General features: G+C 37.2%; 1 protein-coding gene across 3 annotated transcripts in view; it reads left to right on the top strand.

Annotated features, from left to right (window-relative positions):
* RNGTT (RNA guanylyltransferase and 5'-phosphatase) overlaps window positions 1–18495 on the top strand; it is a 343904-nt gene that overhangs the window by 29328 nt on the left and 296081 nt on the right. For all 3 annotated transcript variants that reach the window (XR_013534377.1, XM_017971256.3, XM_002746807.4), the window contains exons 3-4: window positions 3522–3625; window positions 3716–3804. Coding sequence is in view for 2 of the 3 variants with exons in the window: in XM_017971256.3 (XP_017826745.1) it covers window positions 3522–3625; window positions 3716–3804 (193 nt within the window). In the remaining variant the exon portion in view is untranslated. The remainder of the gene's footprint in view (window positions 1–3521; window positions 3626–3715; window positions 3805–18495) is intronic.

The following is an 18495-nucleotide window of genomic DNA, read 5'->3' as shown; positions in this document are numbered from 1 at the left end:
GGAAAACTAAAAGTAGAACTGCTATACAATCTAGCAGTTTCACTACTGGGTATTTATCCAAAGGAACAGTAATCATTATATCAAAGGGATACATACCTGCACTTGAGCATATTTATTGCAGCACTGTTCACAATAGGAAAGATATGGAATCAACCTAAGTGTTCATCAGTGGATGAATGGATAAAGAAAATACAGCATATATACACAGTGGAATACTATGCAGCCATGAAGAATAATGAAATCATTATTGCAGCACATGGGTGGAACTTGAGGTCATTATGTTAAGTGAAATAAACTAGACACAAAAAGACAAATTTCACCTTTTCACTCCTGTGGGAGCCAAAAAAGTTGATCTCACATCTGTAATCCTAGAACTTGGGAGGCTGAGATGAGAGGATCACTTGAACCCAGGAGTTTGAGGTTACAGTGATCTATGATTGTGCTACTACATTCCAGCATGGGCAACAGAATGAGACCCTATCTCTTAAAAAAAAAATTGATCACATGGAAATAGAGAGTAGAATGATAGATTATAGGTACCAGAGCCTGGGAAGGGCGTGTGAACAGGAGAGGCATGGTGAAGAGAGGTTGGTCAGTACAAACATATAGTTAGATGGAATATATACATTTTAATTTTTGATAGCAGGGTAAGGTGACTGTTGTTAGCAAGGATGTACTGTGTATTTCTAAGTAGCTAGAAGAGAGAACTTGTAATATTTTTAACACATAGAAATGATAAATGCTCAAGGTGATGGGTACTCCAGATTCCCTGATTTCATCGTTACTCATTACATGCATGTAACAAAATATTACATATACCCCATAAATACATAAAATATAGTATATCACTTAAAGAAAGTAAAGATTGTTTCTCTTGCCACTTTTTTCCAGAGAGTTTATGCTTCAGAATGAGGTGGAAGATGTATGAATTTACTATTACTTTTTTTTAGCTTCATTTGGGGATGCATTTCTTAGTGAGACCATCTTGTTGGCCTATTGTGATTCTAGGTTTTAAAGATTTTTCATACTTATGGCCCCTGAAGCAAATCAACTTCTTCAGCTAGTGCTCAACAGGAGAAAGAATGATTTTTGTTCCAATCCAGAGAGAAAAATAGGCTATGATAGACTTATTGAGATGAGATTAAGACTTCAGTAATGCAAATATGGCCATATATACTATTCTTCATTGGTTATTTAAGGAATTTATGAGAGAAGTTTGACTGTATTTACTTTTTTACCCTATATGTTAGAATTTAACTGCCCGAGATGTGATTCTTAGGCATCACATGGTACCTAAAAATCATGATAATGATTTTTGTCGTTTAAGAAATAGACAATATGTTCACTGATTTCAAAAATCCAAAAGTTTTAAAAGGTTGGTATCATGAAGTTTCCCTCTCACTTTTGCCCTCTATCTGCCTAGGCCCTCACCACTTACCACACAGGTTCCACTGTTTAGATTTTTTAATGCATCCTTTCAGAATTTCTTTATGTGTATATAAGCAACAAAAAATACAGATTCCTGTGTTCTCTTCTGTACACTCAAGGTAGAACATTATATATGCTGGTCTGAACCTTGCATTTCCAACATAATAGTATACTCTGAAGATCTTCATATATTTGCACATGGAACTTCTTGTTCTTTTTTTTTTTTAACAGCTTTATAGTATTCCATTAAAGTATGTACAGGTTGAGCATCCCTAATCCAAACATTTAAAATCTGAATCTTTTTTAGCACTATGATGCCCAAAGGAAATGCTTATTGGAACATTTTGGATTTTGGATTTTCATATTAGGATTGCTCAACCTGTAAGTATAATGCAAATGCTGAAAAATCTGGAATCCTAAACACTTCAGGGCCCCCAAGCATTTCAGATTAGGGAGTCTTCTTACTGATTTACTTGGATGGTTTCTTCATGGAACTGGAAAGTGTGTGCTGACATTTTGTGAGATTTACAAACATGATTTCATTTTTACTGCTTTTGTGTGTCTTCATTGCATTTCCCCCCCTTGTGTTGCTTCTGCTTCCCTGTAATCTGCCCCATCTTCTCCAGATTCCTTAGCTCTTGTGTAGATGAGTGATAGGTCCACCACTTTAAGGTGAACCCTTTCTTACCAGAAATATATTTTTGTTGGCATCTTTCTAAAATCTGCTGCTTCTGGGTCTGCTGCTCTTTTCTTCTTTTCCATGTAGCTTCTGCAGTGTTCTTACTTTTTTGCTAGAACTTAGACTTTTTTTTTTACGAATGTGTGGATCTTAGTTTCACAGAAAACAAAACTTTTTAAAAAAAAATTTACCTTATGTTTATATGATACTCAAGAATAGGAGAGGAAAATATGTTATTTAATTTTTAAATCTTTTTCCCCCGCAGCCACATGGTTTTTCAAGTGATCCTCTTGCCATGGCCTCTCAAAGTGCTGCGATTACAGGCATGAGCCACTGTGCCTGGCCAAATTTCTCTCCCATACTACCATTTTCTTAATATTGTCTCCATTTTTTTTTTTTTTTTTTTTGAGACGGAGTTTCACTCTTGTTACCCAGGCTGGAGTGCAATGGCGCAATCTCGGCTCACCGCAACCTCCGCCCCCTGGGTTCAGGCAATTCTCCTGCCTCAGCCTCCTGAGTAGCTGGGATTACAGGCACGCACCACCATGCCCAGCTAATTTTTTGTATTTTTAGTAGAGACGGGGTTTCACCATGTTGACCAGGATGGTCTCGATCTCTTGACCTCGTGATCCACCCACCGCGGCCTCCCAAAGTGCTGGGATTATAGGCTTGAGCCCACCGTGCCCGGCCTATTGTCTCCATTTTTAAACTTGCTTCTAATTTCAAAAAACATAACTTGAGGCTTCAGTATATTTTCAGGAAATAGAAGAGTTGTTAATAAAAAAGAAAGAGATATATATATATAAAAATATTGATGAGACATGATATATGTACATCATATATACATATACATATGTATATACATATATATCATATGTACATTTATACGTATATATATGCTATAACTGGCTTGTCTCGTATTTTAAGCCTGGGATATACAATGGTATAGTCAATAGTTATTAACAGAGTTATTAGTGATGGCTTCTTGGAAGGCTGGGGTGGATGATGTGTGCCTGGACCTTGAGTTGTGGTGTATTTCAGATAGATGTTATTCCTACTCTAGCCTCTTGTCAAATAAATCACAGGCGCAGAGCTGTATGCAGCAAACTCTGGGTAGTGTTTTCTCTTTTGCATAGACTTTTGTGATGTTGGCAGTAGAATTTGTTTTGGTTGTATTCCTGTTCCTTCCTTAGTTTGGGAGTTAATTTATTTTAACAAATGCCTGCTTAGTTTTAGTGTCTTGAGTAAGATTTAGATAAGTGGTACTTTATTATTCTTAATTGTTCAGGGGCAAAGTACATACAAAATCTCCCTCAGTGTAGATGGATCAACTGTAGTATTGCCATTTAGTCAACGTATTTGGGAACAAATTAAGTTACTAGTAAATCTGCCCTTTCATTTTTTTTTTTTTAAGGTTAAAATGGGCTTGTTGGTGGACCTGACAAATACATCAAGGTTCTATGACAGAAATGACATAGAAAAAGAAGGAATCAAATATATAAAACTTCAGTGTAAAGGGTAAGTTATGTATTAAGATTCTTTAATATTGAAACCTTTCATTACAATTTGTAATCTCTTTTTTCAAAACATCTTTTTCTATTTTACTAGACATGGTGAGTGCCCTACCACTGAGAATACTGAAACATTTATTCGTCTGTGTGAGCGGTTTAATGAAAGAAATCCACCTGAACTTATAGGTATGTTTGGCTTTATTTTACCATGGTTGAATATTTTGTTTTCCCGCTAGGTTCCTGTTTTTTTGTTTGCAAATAAACAAGTTTTTTTTCTGTTTTAAATAATTATCAAGTAGTACTGATAATCAATAATTAAAATAAGAGACTGATTTTTGTGAATTATGTAATAAATGTATTTTAATAATTCTAACATTTTTCAAGATAAAGCCCTGATTTCTCCTCTTCAGATGTCCTGCTGGGAAAATCTACCCTAAACACTACATTTTTATTTTTTATATTTCTACATTTTATAGTTTTACATTTTATATGTAATATTCTGAAACAATTTTTTCATTCAGTATTTCTGAGAGTGATGTATAATGATGTAACTGTAGTTAATTTTTGCTGCTATATAGTATTTTATTATACAAATACGCTACAGTTTGTCTATTCTCTTGTTGATGGACAATTCCTTCATCAGATTTTTATTGATTGCTACTCTATCTATGCCAGGCACAGGCTCTTGGAACACATCAGTGAAGAAAATAGAAAAAAAGTTGCTGCTCTTACAGAGCTCATATTCTAGTGTGGGCTGGAGACTGAGGGAAGGAGGGCAGGCAATAAACAAATATAATAAGTAAATTTTCATTAATGGCAGTTACTGAAAATGACATTTGAGTTGTTTTCAGGGATTTTTTTTTTTTTGCTTTTATAAACAATGCTGGTAGGAATGGTTTTCTAGAATTTTTAAGGATTGGTTTTAAATTTAATTCTTTTTTTTAATTAAAGAAAAACAATTTTTGAGGAAAGTCTTGCCATATCGCCCAGGCCAGAGTGCAGTGGTGCAATCTTGGCTCACTGGAGCCTTGAACCCCTAGGCTTAAGTGATCCTTCTGCCTCAGCTTCCTGAGTAGCTGGGATTACAGGCACATGCCAGCATCCCCAGTTGTTTTATTTTTATTTTTTGTAGAGATAGGGTCTCGCTATGTTGCCCAGGCTTTGTTTGAACTCCTGGTATCAAGTGATCATCTTGCCAGGGCCTCTCAAAGTGCTGAGATTATAGGCATGAGCCACTGTGCATGGCCAACTTTGATTCTTTGTCATTTCTGATATTTCTGTTGGTATATGGTTTAAATTGAGGATGCAATTTAAATGTTTCTGTGTGTGTTTTTTTTTTAGATAGAGTCCCACTCTTGCCCAGGCTGAAGTGCGGTGGTGTAATCTTGGCTCACTGCAACCTCTGCCTCCCAGGTTCAAATGATTCTCCTACCTCAGACTCCTGAGTAGCTGGGATTACAGGTGTGCACCACCACACCCCGCTGATTTTTGTAGTTTTAGTAGAGATGGGGTTTCACTATGTTGGCCAGGCTGGTCTTGGACTCCTAGCCTCAGGTGATCTGCCTGCCTGCCTTGGCCTCTCAAAGTGCTGGGATTACAGGCGTTAAACACCATGCCTGGCCAATTAAATGTTTTCTACATAACCAACCATTTGTTTCAGAACTGTTTATTGAATAGTTCTTTCTCTTCTTAGGGCTGGATGATGTAAATTAGCTTCTTATATGTAGCGTTTGAAAATTTTTCCTGTTCATCTCATTTTAATTTTTTGGTAATATTTAAAAAATTTTTTTAATCAAAATTTTTGAAATGTCTTGTTTGATTTTAAGTAGCTAATATTTTTCCTTATTTAGATAATTAACGGAAAACTATTAGTAAGAAACTTTGGGGATATATTGAGAGCATAAGATAAAAAAGAAAACATCAGTAACTTTCCTGGAAACAGCAATAATTAGTTAGAAAACATAATTAGAAAATAGTCCTATTAATCTTAATAATATTGGCCATCACATATTGAACATTTCCTCCCTGCTAGTCTTTGTGTAAACCATGTCAAACACATTGTCTCATCTTCTTTTCACAGCAATCAGATAGATAGTATGGTTACGTCCTTAAATTGAGACTTGGAAAAGTTAAGACTACTGAAGGGTCACTCACACAACTAGTAAGAGCCTGGATTATATCCTGAGCAACTGAGTTGTGAATTCACGCTTGAAACTACCTCTCTCCTCTATAACAGAAGCACAAAACACCAAGGAATTGTTATTAATAAATGTAGATGGTCTTTATGAAGAAAATGTGTTTAAATATTAAAATAAAGACTTGAAGAAATGGAGAGACATTACTTATTTCTACATTAATTTCAAAGTTTTAATGTTATTCCAACCAAAATCCCAATGAAAGTTTGGCAGAATTACTTTGAAATTAGTTTCTAAAATCCTCCACCTCCATTAAGTCACTAAATATTTGCTGTTAAATAAACAGAAAAAAATAGTTTGGTAAATCATGATAATAGTAACATGCAAGATACAGTAATGTGCAATGATAATAGTGACATGGAAGATTATGAGCAAGGAAAATTTGAAAGAGGAGTAATGAGATTTTTCTTTCTTGCCGTTAAATCATATGGTAAAGCAATGAAAACTATAGCAGAGGTTCCTTAGTAGTAAAGGAGATGTTTTTAAATTAGAGAGGAAAGGTGTGATTTTTCACCAAATAGTGTTCAATTAGCCAACTACATAGTAAGTGAATTTTAGGTATATGAAATATTTTTGAAAGGACCAATAAGAATAGGGAAGAAAATAGTCAATATTTATTTAATTCTGGAGTAAAGAAGGATATTGCATGTATATCACCAAAGACAGAATGCATAAATGAGTATTTTACTTTTAGGAGTGCTCCTGGACTGCCTGAATCAGAACCACCTGAAGATACTTATTAGAAATGTATGTTTTAGGGCCTATCTTAGACCTATGTAATCAAAATGTCTAGGAATAAAGGTTAGGAATTGAGATTTTTTTTTTGTAAGTGACAGCATCTTGCTATGTTGCCCAGTTGAAGTGCAGTGGCTATTTATAGGCATGATATAGCACACTACAGCCTTGAACTCCTGTCCTCAATTGATCCTCCTACCTTGGCCTCCTGAGTAGCTAGGACTACATGCATCATTGCACTTTTGCTGAGAATCTAGATTTTCAAAATGAAAGTATTAGGTGGCTTTTATGCAGATTTTAATTTGAGAACTGCTGTCAGAATTTAAAGTATCGTGGCTAGTAATGATAATAGTGACAGCTAGTGTTTTTTTTTCTTTTTTTTGAGATAGGGCCTTGCTGTATCATCCAGACGCAGGCTAGAGTACCGTGGTATGACTTTGGCTCCCTGCAGCCTCTGTCTGTAGGGCTCAAGTGATCCTCCCACCTCAGCCTCCCAAGTATCTGGGTCTAAAGGTGTGCACCAACCACCTTGCTAATTTTTGTATTTTTTTGTAGAGACAGGGTTTCACCATGTTGCCCAGGCTGGTCTTGAACTACTGGGTTCAAGTGATCTACCCACCTTGGTCTCCCAAAGTACTGGGATTACAGGTGTGAACCCTTATTTATTAATAAGCTAATATTAATAAATGCTTGTTATTGTTCAGTGGACCTGGGAAACTGTAGATAAGGAAACTGAGTATCAGAGAAGTTAAGTACTTTGCCATGGTCATGCATCTAATAAGGAGTTGAACCAGGATTTTCTTTTTTTTTTTCTTGTCACTGATATACTAACAAGGATAAGCCAAGTTTTTAATCCAGTTTCTGGCTTTAAAGTTTAAATCTGTAATTAATTGCTATGCTGATTTCTGTTTGGCCACATAAAAGGGAACAATTTTTGTGTTAAAAAATACAACGGATGGGTGTGGTGTCTCACTCTTGTTATCTCAGCACTTTGGGAGGCCAAGATGGACGGATCACTTGAAGCCAGGAGTTTGAGACCATCCTGGGTAACAAAGCGAGACCCTGTCTCTATAAATGAAAAAATTAGCCAAGCACAACTGTGTACTTCTGTAGTCCCAGCTACTTAAGAGGCTGAGGTGGGAGGATTGCTTGAGCCCAGGATTTTGAGGCTGAAGTGAGGTGTGATTGTACCTGTACTCCAGCTTGGGCAATAGAGTGCCCAAGCTGGAGTACAGGTACTAAAAAGAAATTGGAGAGGAGAATGTTTGAGGGCAAAGAAAAAAATAAAATATAAAACAACAACAACAAAAGGCACAACAGAAGGAAGGCAAAAAGTTGCTGGACAAATTGGGGTCTGGCTTGGTGGCACATGCCTATAATCTCAGCTACTTGAGGGAGTGAGACAGGAGGATTACTTGAGCCCAGGAGTTTGAGACTAGTCCAGGCAACATAGCAAGAATCCTGTCTCAAAAAAAAAAAAAAGATTTTGATAAATTTGGAAAAATATCTGAAGCATATGTGACATAAAAAGTTAATAATCTTATTCATGAAGATATTGTATATACCAGTAGGTGAAAGAGGCATTCCTTAATAGAAAACTATGGAAAACACAATGAAAGAGCAATTTATAGAATATGAAATACAAGAGACCAAGAAACATGAACAAAGTTTTCTCACTTGTTAATGAGATACAAATTAAAATACATGCTATTAGCTGTACTCCATATCAAATTGGCAAATATTAAAAAAATGATATTTCTTAGAGCTCCTGGGGGACTTTGCCCTGCACCACCCGGGGGTGGTGTCAGTTCCATTTGGGTTGAACGAGGCCCTTGCACATGGCATGTTGGGGACCTAGCTCAAAGTTCTTGACACCCCCTTATGCAAAGCCAGCCATCACTATCCTGGGTGGAGCCCCCTAGCATTGAGGTGGCCCCTGGCCACCCTTCCTCAGGGCCTCAGGGAGAACTGAGTAGCCCTCCAGTGGCTTCCCCTTCTCCTCCCCGGGGGTGCCTGGGGCACATTGCTCTGTGCCTCAGACTGAGACCAGCTCCTGGTGACAGAATGACCTGTTTGTTGGAAATGCCTTGTTGCCAGTGAAAGGCTTCTTGGAACAAAACTATTTAGTTTTATTGTGAACTGGCCACAGGACAACTTTCTTTTTTAATCAACTTATTAAGTTGGAGCACTATAATAGCTTTTGCTGATTTAGCAACGACTTACATGTTTGTTAAACACATAATGTTATGTCTTATGAGGAAAGGGTTCGTAGAGAAGAGTAATGTTGCACATGACATTAGGTGGGTTAAAGTGGCCTCATGTTAGTGTCTGTTTCCACACAGAGCCTTTGGGTTTTGTTCTCTTTGTCAGATAAATGTTTGTTGTATACCCTGCTTGCTGCACAGTGAACCTCCCTGTATCTGTTTCTCTGTTCGTCTGCGGCTGACTTAATAAACTTTTCCCTTTTGAAAAAAAATTATAATTGTTAGTGTCAAGGACTGGATAAAATAGGTGTATTTATACATTTTAGAGTGTTAATTGTTAACATCTCTGCAGAGGGCTCTGTGGAGAGAAAATATGGTGGTATTTCTGAAGATCCTTAAAAGCATTTACCTTGACTCACCAAGACCATCTGAGACCTTATTTTAAGGAAGTAGTCAGAGATGGACATAAAGAGTTATGTGAAAGGAATTTCATCACAATTTCCTTGGTAACAAAAAAACAACTTGGATACAACATATATATTTGAAAAAAGCAGGTTATTTATATGGTACACTAAGCAGCTATTATTTAACAATATTATGGGATATACATGAAATATATTAAGGATGTGTGTGTGTGTATATATTCACACATTTACATGAATATATATAACATATACACATATATATACATACATTGAGGTATATGACTAGAACTTACACAGCTGAAGGTAATATTGAGGCCTTTATTTGAAAAATTAAAAACAACTCACAAATCCGTTTTCTCATTTAAGAGAAGCCAGTATAGGGGTAAATGCTAAATATGCTTAATGAATTCAAAGGAGGGCAAACACTTTTAACCCTCTAGCATTCGATGTCATGATGTTAGAAAGAGTCATACTTCAGGTTTAGGAAAACAAATTCATCCTTGTTATAAATTGTGCAGTTGTATTCTTAGAACTGATAAGAAAAATTTCTAATTGTTTTGAGTGTTTTGCAGGTTATAAAATTTACAGAACCTAGTGATACATACATTATTTGTTTTATATTCCTGGCAGCAATTCTGTTCATGTGGATTGAAGTAGAAACATTTGCTTTGGGCCTGCCAAATTTTGGAGCACAGGATGTATTATCAGTTATTTCTATTAGTATCGCTGTAGAGATAATAATACAAACTGGTCTCAGAACTGATTGCCGATAACACCTTTTAAAATAAAAAGCACTCAAGCTTAAGTAGTCTTAGGATCTGAAAATATTGACCTGCTTTTATAGTACTTTCATGTACTTTTAGTTTCAGAGAAGGAATTCTTACCAGCCTTGCACAAATTCTTGCTGATGAATATTTGTGGCCAATAGTAAACATCTGCGATGTGGCAAAGGTTAGATTCCAGTTTCTTTTCAAAGCTCTCTTGGTTTTTTAAAAAAAATTCCAGTCTGGGTGACATAGTGAGGCCTGGTCTTTAAAAAAAAATGTCATCTTTGAATTAGCTGTTGTAATTGTTAATTTATCAATTATTGTTGACAATTGATTCAGTTATCAGTTGATAATTGGTGGGGCTGTGGGTTAATGCTGTAGGCTTGGTGGAAATATAAAGTTCTTGAAACACACAGAAGCTTGAAACCTTTTCTAATTCTTAGCAGTAACTACAGCTTCATAGTCTCTTATCCGAAACCCTTGGAACCAGATGTTTTTAATTTTTACCATATTGTTAGCTTCTCTGGTGCAGTACCCTCAAATTATTATTATTATTTTTTTGAGATGTGGTCTCACACTGTGGCCTGGGCTGGAGTGCAGCAGCGCGATCTTGGCCCACTGCTACCTTTGCCTCCTAGTTTCTACTGATTCTCCTGCCTCAGCCTCCCGAGTAGCTGGGATTACAGGCGCCAGCCACCACTCCCGGCTAATTTTTTTTTGGTATTTTTAGTAGAGATGAGGTTTCACTATGTTGGCCATGCTGGTTTTGAATCCCTGACCTTGTGATCCACCCACCTCAGCCTCCCAAAGTGCTGGGATTACAGGCATGAGCCACCTCAGTCATCCAGGCTGGAGTGCAGTGGCACAGTCATAGCTCACTGCATCCTCAACCTCCTGGTTTCAAACAATCCTCCCACCTCAAACTCCTGAGTAGCTGGGACCACAGGCACTTATCACCATGCCCACCTAGTTTTTCAATTTTATTTTTTGTAGAGACAGGATTATACTCTGTTGTCCAGGCTGATCTTGAACTCCTGGCCTCAAGTGATAATCCTGCCTCGGCCTCCCATAGTGCAGCGATTACAGGCGTGAGCCACTGCACCTGGCTAGCACTCTTCAATGGTGTTTTTCCATTCTAATCATTATGTGACATTTAAGCACTCATATCTTGGAGTGTACGTGACCCTGTATTTTTGTTCTAATCATTGTGTGACATTTAAGCACTCATATCTTGCTTGGTGTACGTGACCCTGTATTTTTGTTCTTTGAAGCCCATGGTAGTTCATTCTCAGTCTTTTTATGTTTTTAGCTGGTGGTGTCTTGCTCTGTTACCCAGGCTGGTGTGCAGCGGTGTGATCTCAGCTCACTGCAACCTCTATCTCCTGGGTTTAAGCGATTCTTCTGCCTCAGCCACCCAGGGAGCTGGGATTACAGGCAACCACCACCAACCTCGGCTAGTTTTTGTATTTTCAGTAAGACAGCATTTCTCCATGTTGGTCAGGCTGGTTTCGAACTCCTAGTCTCAAGTGATCCACCCACCTCAGCCTCCCAAAGTGCTGGGATTATAGGTGAGAGCTGTAATCAGCCATGGGAGTGGTTTTTCTAAACTCTGATAATTTAATTGCCATGCTTAAAATTCTTTACTATATCTCCATTGCCTTTGTATTCTTCAGTATGTTTCACAAGTTTCTTCAGGATGTTGACCTGTTCATTGTCTCCAAATACATTTGGCATTTCTTACCACACCTCATATTCTAGCTATTCTGATTTATTTATAGTTTGCCATATGTGCTTTTTTGATTTGTGTATTTACGTTTACACAGATTGTTCCTACTGTCTGCAGTTCCTTTGTATAAATATCCTTGTTTATTGAGACTTGTTCAATGACTAAGATTTTTATTCTGAATATTAATGGTCATTTTATTATACCATCAATATAGAAATCGGTGATTTGGCTCAATTGGTGGTTGTTTTCAAAAAATTTTTGAAAGTAGCATGTTTCGTGGTGGGCAGGCCTATGCACCTATCCCTAAAGTCCGAGAAAGCAAAGAAACCAAACAGAGAGGCTGACAAATCCAGTTTCTTAGAAAGAGACATTTAATAGGGACTTAAAAAGAAACCAAGCCTGAGTCTCAGGTGGCAGTGAGATAAGATGGTAGATCCCCATCATTACTCCCAAGATGCAAGGCTTATATACCATAGGAAACAGGTGATTCAGAAGGGATATGTAGAACAAGTAACTATAATAATGTCAAGGTTGTTTTTATCTAAGGGCAGGATTTATAGTTAGTACGTGCTCTTACACAAAGAACAGTAGATAAACTAGAAATCTTAGAGGCCTTCCCAGAACTGGGGTTAATCAGAAGCCAACATGGCAGACTAGCATCCAAGATGGAGCTGCTTTGGCCTCCAAATAGCAAAAACTCTTTTTGGAAAGAATGCCTACGATAATATATGGAAGAGATTAAAGTGATTTTTTTGGCGTATATTTTTAAATGTATCAAATGTATAGCCTGGGTTTTTGGTGAAGTTCATTGCTGAGAACAAGGCCATATTGATGAACGCAAACATTTGGATTATGCTTTTAATACAAACTGCAGACTTATACCAGCATCTCACTTTAGCATCTAGCTAAAAAAAAATCAACATATCGAGGTACACTTTTATATAAAAACAGCATTCATTTAAATTATACAATCTGATGATATATTTTGTTTTAATTTTTGAGACGGTGTTTCACTCTCACCCAGGCAGGAGTGTAGTGACGCCATCACGGCTCACTGCGACCTTTACCTCCTGGGCTCAAGCGATCCTCCCCTCTTAGCCTCATGAGTAGCTGGGACTACAGGCACACACCACCATGCATGGCTGATTTTTGTATTTTTTCTAGAGACAGGGTTTCACCATGTTGCCCAGGCTGGTCCTGAACTTCTGGGCTCAAATAACCTACCCACCTTGGCCTCCCAAAGTGCTAATACCACAGGTGTGAGCCACTGGCTGGAACAGTCTGAGGTTTGATAGATGCAGATACTGGTAAAACCACAGTCAAGATTCAGAGTATTTGCATCTCAGGCTTCTTTTGTTCATCCTCTTTTCAGTCTTTAGTTGTAGATTAGGAAATTACTTTCTATTTTCTGTCACGACAGGTTAGTTTGCATTTTCTAGAATGTCATATGAATGAAATTATGTATGTACTTGTTATCACACAGTATGATAGTTTTGAATGGTCCTTGTTGCATTTATTAGTTATTCGTTTCTTTTCATGGCTGAGTAGTATTCATTGTACGAATATACCACATGTTGTTTATCTTTTCACCTGATGATGGACATTTGGGATGTTTGCAGTTTTTGGCCATTATCAATAAAGCTGCCATAGACACTTGTCTTTGTGTTGCTGTGAAAATTCATTTTTACAAATATTTCTGTGGGCATTTGTTTTTATTTTTCTTGGGTAAATAGCTAGGCATAGAATGTTTAGGTCCTTTGATACAGGTGTATGTTTAATGTTTAAGAAACTACTGAACTTTTTTCTAAAGTAATTGTGCCATTTTACATTTTCACCAGCATCGTATGAGGGTTCCAGTTCTCTACATCCTTACAAACACTTGATATGGTCACTCTTTTCAATTTTAGCTACTCTAATGAATGTATAGTAGGATCTCATTGTGGTTTTAACTTGCATTTTCGTGATGATTGATGATGTTAAGCAACTTATGTGCTTTGTGGTCTTACATATCTTCTTTTATAAAGTTCAGATCTGTTGCCCAGGTTAAAAAAAATTGAGTTATCTTATTGAACTGTAATAGTTCGTTTAAAAAATTTTTTTTGTATTGGCAAATATTGCCTGACAAAACAGTTCTTTATATATTTGCCAGATATATGTATTGTGAATATTTTCTGGCTTAAAAAGTTTTTTAAATTTTAATTTAAATTTCAGATTTGGTGGGTACTGTGAGCAGGCTGTTATAGGGGTGTATTGTGTAAGTCAGTTGTTCTGCCTTTGGTCCTGTTACCAGATAGTGAACATAGTACCCAATAGGGAGTTTTTCAGCCCTTGCCCTTGTTCTTCTCTTCCTCCTGTTGGAGTCCCCAGTGTCCGTTGTTGCTGTCTTTATGTCTGTATGTACCCAACATTTAGCTCCAGCTTCTAGGTAAGAACATGTGATACATGGTTTTCTGTTTCTGTGTTAATTCACTTGGGATAATGGCCTCCAGCTGCATCCATGTTACTGTGAGGGATGTGATTTTATTCTTTTTTATGGCTGCATAGTATTCCATGGTATATATGTACTACATTTTATTTACCCAGTCTCCCATTGATGGACACCTACGTTGATTCCGTGTCTTTTCTGTTGTGAATAGTGTTATGGTAAACATACAAGTGCAGGTATCTTTTTGGTAGAATGATGTATTTTCCTTTGGCTATATTCCCAGTAATGGGAACCTTAACAACAGACTAGACCAAGCAGAGGAAAGAATCTCAGAGCTTGAAGACCAATCCTTTGAAGCAACTGAGTCAGACAAAAATAAAGAAAAAGAATCAACAAATGAACAAAGCCTCTAAGAAATATGGGATTATATAAAGTGACCAAACCTACAACCCATTGGTATTCCTGAGAAGAGAGTAAGTCTTTAATCCATCTTGAGCTATTTTTTGTATATGGTAATAAGTAAGGGTCCAGTTTAATTCTTCTGCATATTGTTAGCTGGTTTTCCTAGCACAGTTTATTGAATAGGGAGTCCTTTTCCCATTGGTTATTTTGTTGACCTTGTTGAAAATCAGTTAGTTGTAGTTGTGTGGTTTTATTTCTGGGTTCTCTATTCTATTCCATTTGTCTCTGTGTCAGTTTTGTAGGAGTACCATGCTTTTTTGGTTACTGTAGCCTTATTAGTATAGTTTGTGGTTGGTTATAATATGATGACTTCGGTTTGTTCTTTTTACTTAGGATTACTGTGGCTATTTGGGCTCCTTTTTTTGGTTCCATATTTTATAATAGTTTTTTTTCTTCTGGGAAGGAAAAATGATGTTGGTAATTTGACAGAAATGGGGTTGACTCTGTAGATTGCTTTGGACAATATGGACATTTTAACGATATTGATTTGAATCCATGAGCATGGAATTTTTTTGTTTGTGTTGTCTGTGATATCTTTCAGCAGTGTTTTGAGGTTCTCCTTGTACAGATCTTTCACCTCCTTGGTTGGGTGTATTCCTATGTATTGTGCTTTTGTGTGTGGCTATTGTAAATGGCATCATGTTCTTCATTTGGCTCTCAGCTTGAATGTTATTGGTTTATAGAAATGCTATTGATTTTTGTATATTTATTTTGTATCCTGAATATTTATTGAAATAGAGAAGATGTCCTCTCTTCCTGTTTGGATGCCTATTTCTTTCTTTTGCCTGATTGCTCTTGCTAAGGCTTCTAGTACTATGCTGGATAGGAGTGGTGAGAGTGGGTATCCTTTTCTTGTTCCTTTTCTTAAGGGGAATGGTTCCAGCTTTTGTCTGTTCAGATTATGTTGGCTGTGGGTTTAGCATAGATGGCTCTTATTATTTTGAGATATGTTCTTCAGTGCCTAGTTTGTTTAGAATTTCTATTATGAAGGAATGTTGAATTTTGTCAGATGCTTTTTTTTGCATCTATTAAGATGATCATGTGGTTTTTGTTTTGAATTCTGTTTATGTGATGAATCACACTTACTGATTTTCATATGTTGAACCAACCTTGTAACCCAGGAACAAAGTTTGCTTGATAGTGGTGAATTAACTTTTTGATGTGGTGCTGGATTTGGTTTGCTAGTTTAATTTTGAGGTTTTTTGTGTCTTTGTTTATCAGGGATATTGGCCTATAGTATTATTATTTTTTTGTTGTTTTTGCCAGATTTTGGTATCATAATATGCTGGTTTTGTAGAATGAGTTAGGAAGAGATCCCTTCTCTTCAATTTTTTGGGATTGTTTTAGTAGGATTGGTACCAGCTCTTTTTTGTATGTCTGGTAGAATTGGGCTGGGGCTGGGAATCCATCTGGTCCAGGGCCTTTTTCTTTTCTTTTTTTTTTTTTTGAGACAGAGCCTCACTCTGTTTGTTGCCTAGGCTGGAGTGCAGTGGTGCAATCTTAGCTTACTGCAAGCTCTGTCTCCTCTGTTCAAGCAATTCTTATGCCTCAGCCTCCTGATTAGCTGGGATTACCGGCATGTGCCACCATGCTTGGCTAATTTTTAAATTTTTTGTAGAGATGGCGTTTCGCCATGTTGGCCAGGCTGGTCTTGAATTCCTGGCCTCAAGTGATCTGCCCGCCTCGGCCTCCCTGAGTGTTGGGATTATAGGTGTGAGCCACTGTACCTGACCGGGCTTTTTTGAGGTTAGCAAGTTTTTTTTTTTCAAATCACTGATTCAGTTTTGTAGTTCATTATTGGCTTGTTCAGGGTTTCAGTTTCTTCTTCATTTAGTTGTGAAGTTGTGTGTTTCCAGGAATTCATTCATTTTCTCTAGATTTTCTAATTTGTGCGCATAGAGGTGTTCAGAATCATCTCTGAGGATCTTTTATTTCTGTGGAGTTGGTTGTAATGTCACCTTTGTCATTTCAGAGTGTGCTTATTTGGATCTTCTCTCTTTTTTTCTTTGTTAATCCAGCTAGTGGCCTATCGATCTTGTTTATTCTTTCAAGGAACCAACTTTTAATTTCACTGTAAGGTTTTGTTTATTTTGTATGGCTTTTTGGGTCTTAATTTCCTTTACCTTTGCTCTGATTTTAGTTATTTATTGTCTCCTGCTGACTTTGGGATTTGTTTGTTTTGTTTTTCTAGTTCCTTTAGGTATGATATTAGGTAGTTTTAAATCTGTCTTCTTTTATTTTTGGAGACAGAGTCTCACTCTGTCAGCCAGGCTAGAGGGCAGTAGCACGATGATAGCTCACAGCAGCCTCAAGCTGTGGGGCTCAGTCTTTCCTGACTATTAGCCTGAGTAGCCAGGATTACAGGTGTATGCCATCATGACTGGCTGATTTTCAACTTTTTTGTTTTTTGATAGAGATGGGGTCTTGCTTTACTGCCTAGGCCAGTCTTGCTCTCCTGGGCTCAGGTGATTCTCTTGCCTTGGCCTCCCAAAATGCTAGGATTACAAGTGTGAGCCACCATGTCCAGGACTTTCTATCTTTTTCTTCTTTTTGTTTTATTTTTTGAGATAGGGTCTTACTTTATCACTGAGGCTGGAGTGCAGAGGCACAATCTTGGCTCACTATAGCCTCAACCTCCTGGATTCAGGCAATCCTCCCACTTCAGCACTTCCCAAGTAGCTGGGACTGCAGGCATGTGCCACCACACCCAGCTTATTTAATTTTATTTTTTTGTAGAGATGGGATCTTGCTATGTTGCCCAGGCTGGTTTTGAACTCCTGACCTCAAGTGATCTGCCTGGCCTGCCAGAGGGATAGCATTATAGGTATGAGCCACTGCGCCCTGCCAGTTCTGTCTTCTTGATGTAGGCATTTAGTGCTGTGAATTTTCCTCTTAACACTAATTTTGATGCATATCAGAGATTTTGGTATGTTTTACCTATGCTTTCATTTGTTTCAAATAATTTTTTTTCTTTCTTAATTTCATTGTTTGCCCAAAAGTCATTCAGGAGGAAGTTGTTTAGTTTCCATGTAGTTGTGTGGTTTTGAGAGTTTCTCTTGGTATTGATTTCTGTTTTTATTATATGGTCCAAGCACATACTTGGCATGATTTAGATTTTTAAAAAAATTATTGAGACTTGCTTTATTGCCCATCTAGAAGTTCTTGTTTTATGAATATGCGTCCTGCAATGTTGGTGTATATACATTTAGGATAATTAAGTCTTCTTGTTGAATTGGTTTAACGTTTATTTATCTGATACAGAAATAGCAACCCCTGCTCTTTTTTTGTTTTTTATTTGCATGATAGATCTTTCTCCATCCTTTTATATTGAGGCTGGGGGTGTGAGTTGATCTCTTGAAGATAGCAGAAAGTTGGGTCTTTTTTTTTTTTTAAATTCAGTTTGCCACCCTGTGTCTTTTAAGTGGAGTGTTTAGACTGTTTACATTCAAGGTTAGTGATATGTGAGGTTTTTTTTTCCTGTGGTGGTGCTGTTGGCTGGTTGCTTTGTAGTCTTGATTGTGTAGTTGTTTAATAGGGTCTGTGGGCTATGTACTTACATGTGTTTTTGTGGTAGCAGATACTGTTCTTTTGTTGCCACGTTTAGAACTCCCATAGGCGCCTCCTGTAAGGCCAGTCTAGTGGTAACACATTCCCTTAGCAATTGCTTGTCCTGCAAAGATTTTATTTCTTCTTTGCTTATGAAGCTTAATTTGGTGGAATATGGAATCTTGGCTGGAATTTCTCCTATGATGCAAAATATAGGCCCCCAGTCTCTTCTGGCTTTTAAGGTTTTTACTGATAAGTCTGCTATTAGCCTGATGAGGTTCTCTTTATAGGTGATATGACTCTTTTTCTAGCTGCCTTTAAGATTTTTTTTCTTTTACATTGACCTTGGAAAGTCTGATGACTGTGCTTTGGTGATAATCGTTTTGTGTAAT

The sequence above is a fragment of the Callithrix jacchus genome, chromosome 4 (genome assembly GCF_049354715.1).
Source record: "Callithrix jacchus isolate 240 chromosome 4, calJac240_pri, whole genome shotgun sequence".
Lineage (NCBI taxonomy): Eukaryota > Metazoa > Chordata > Mammalia > Primates > Cebidae > Callithrix > Callithrix jacchus.
The sequence above is the reverse complement of the archived record's forward strand: the minus strand, read 5'-3'. Positions and strand labels throughout refer to the sequence as shown.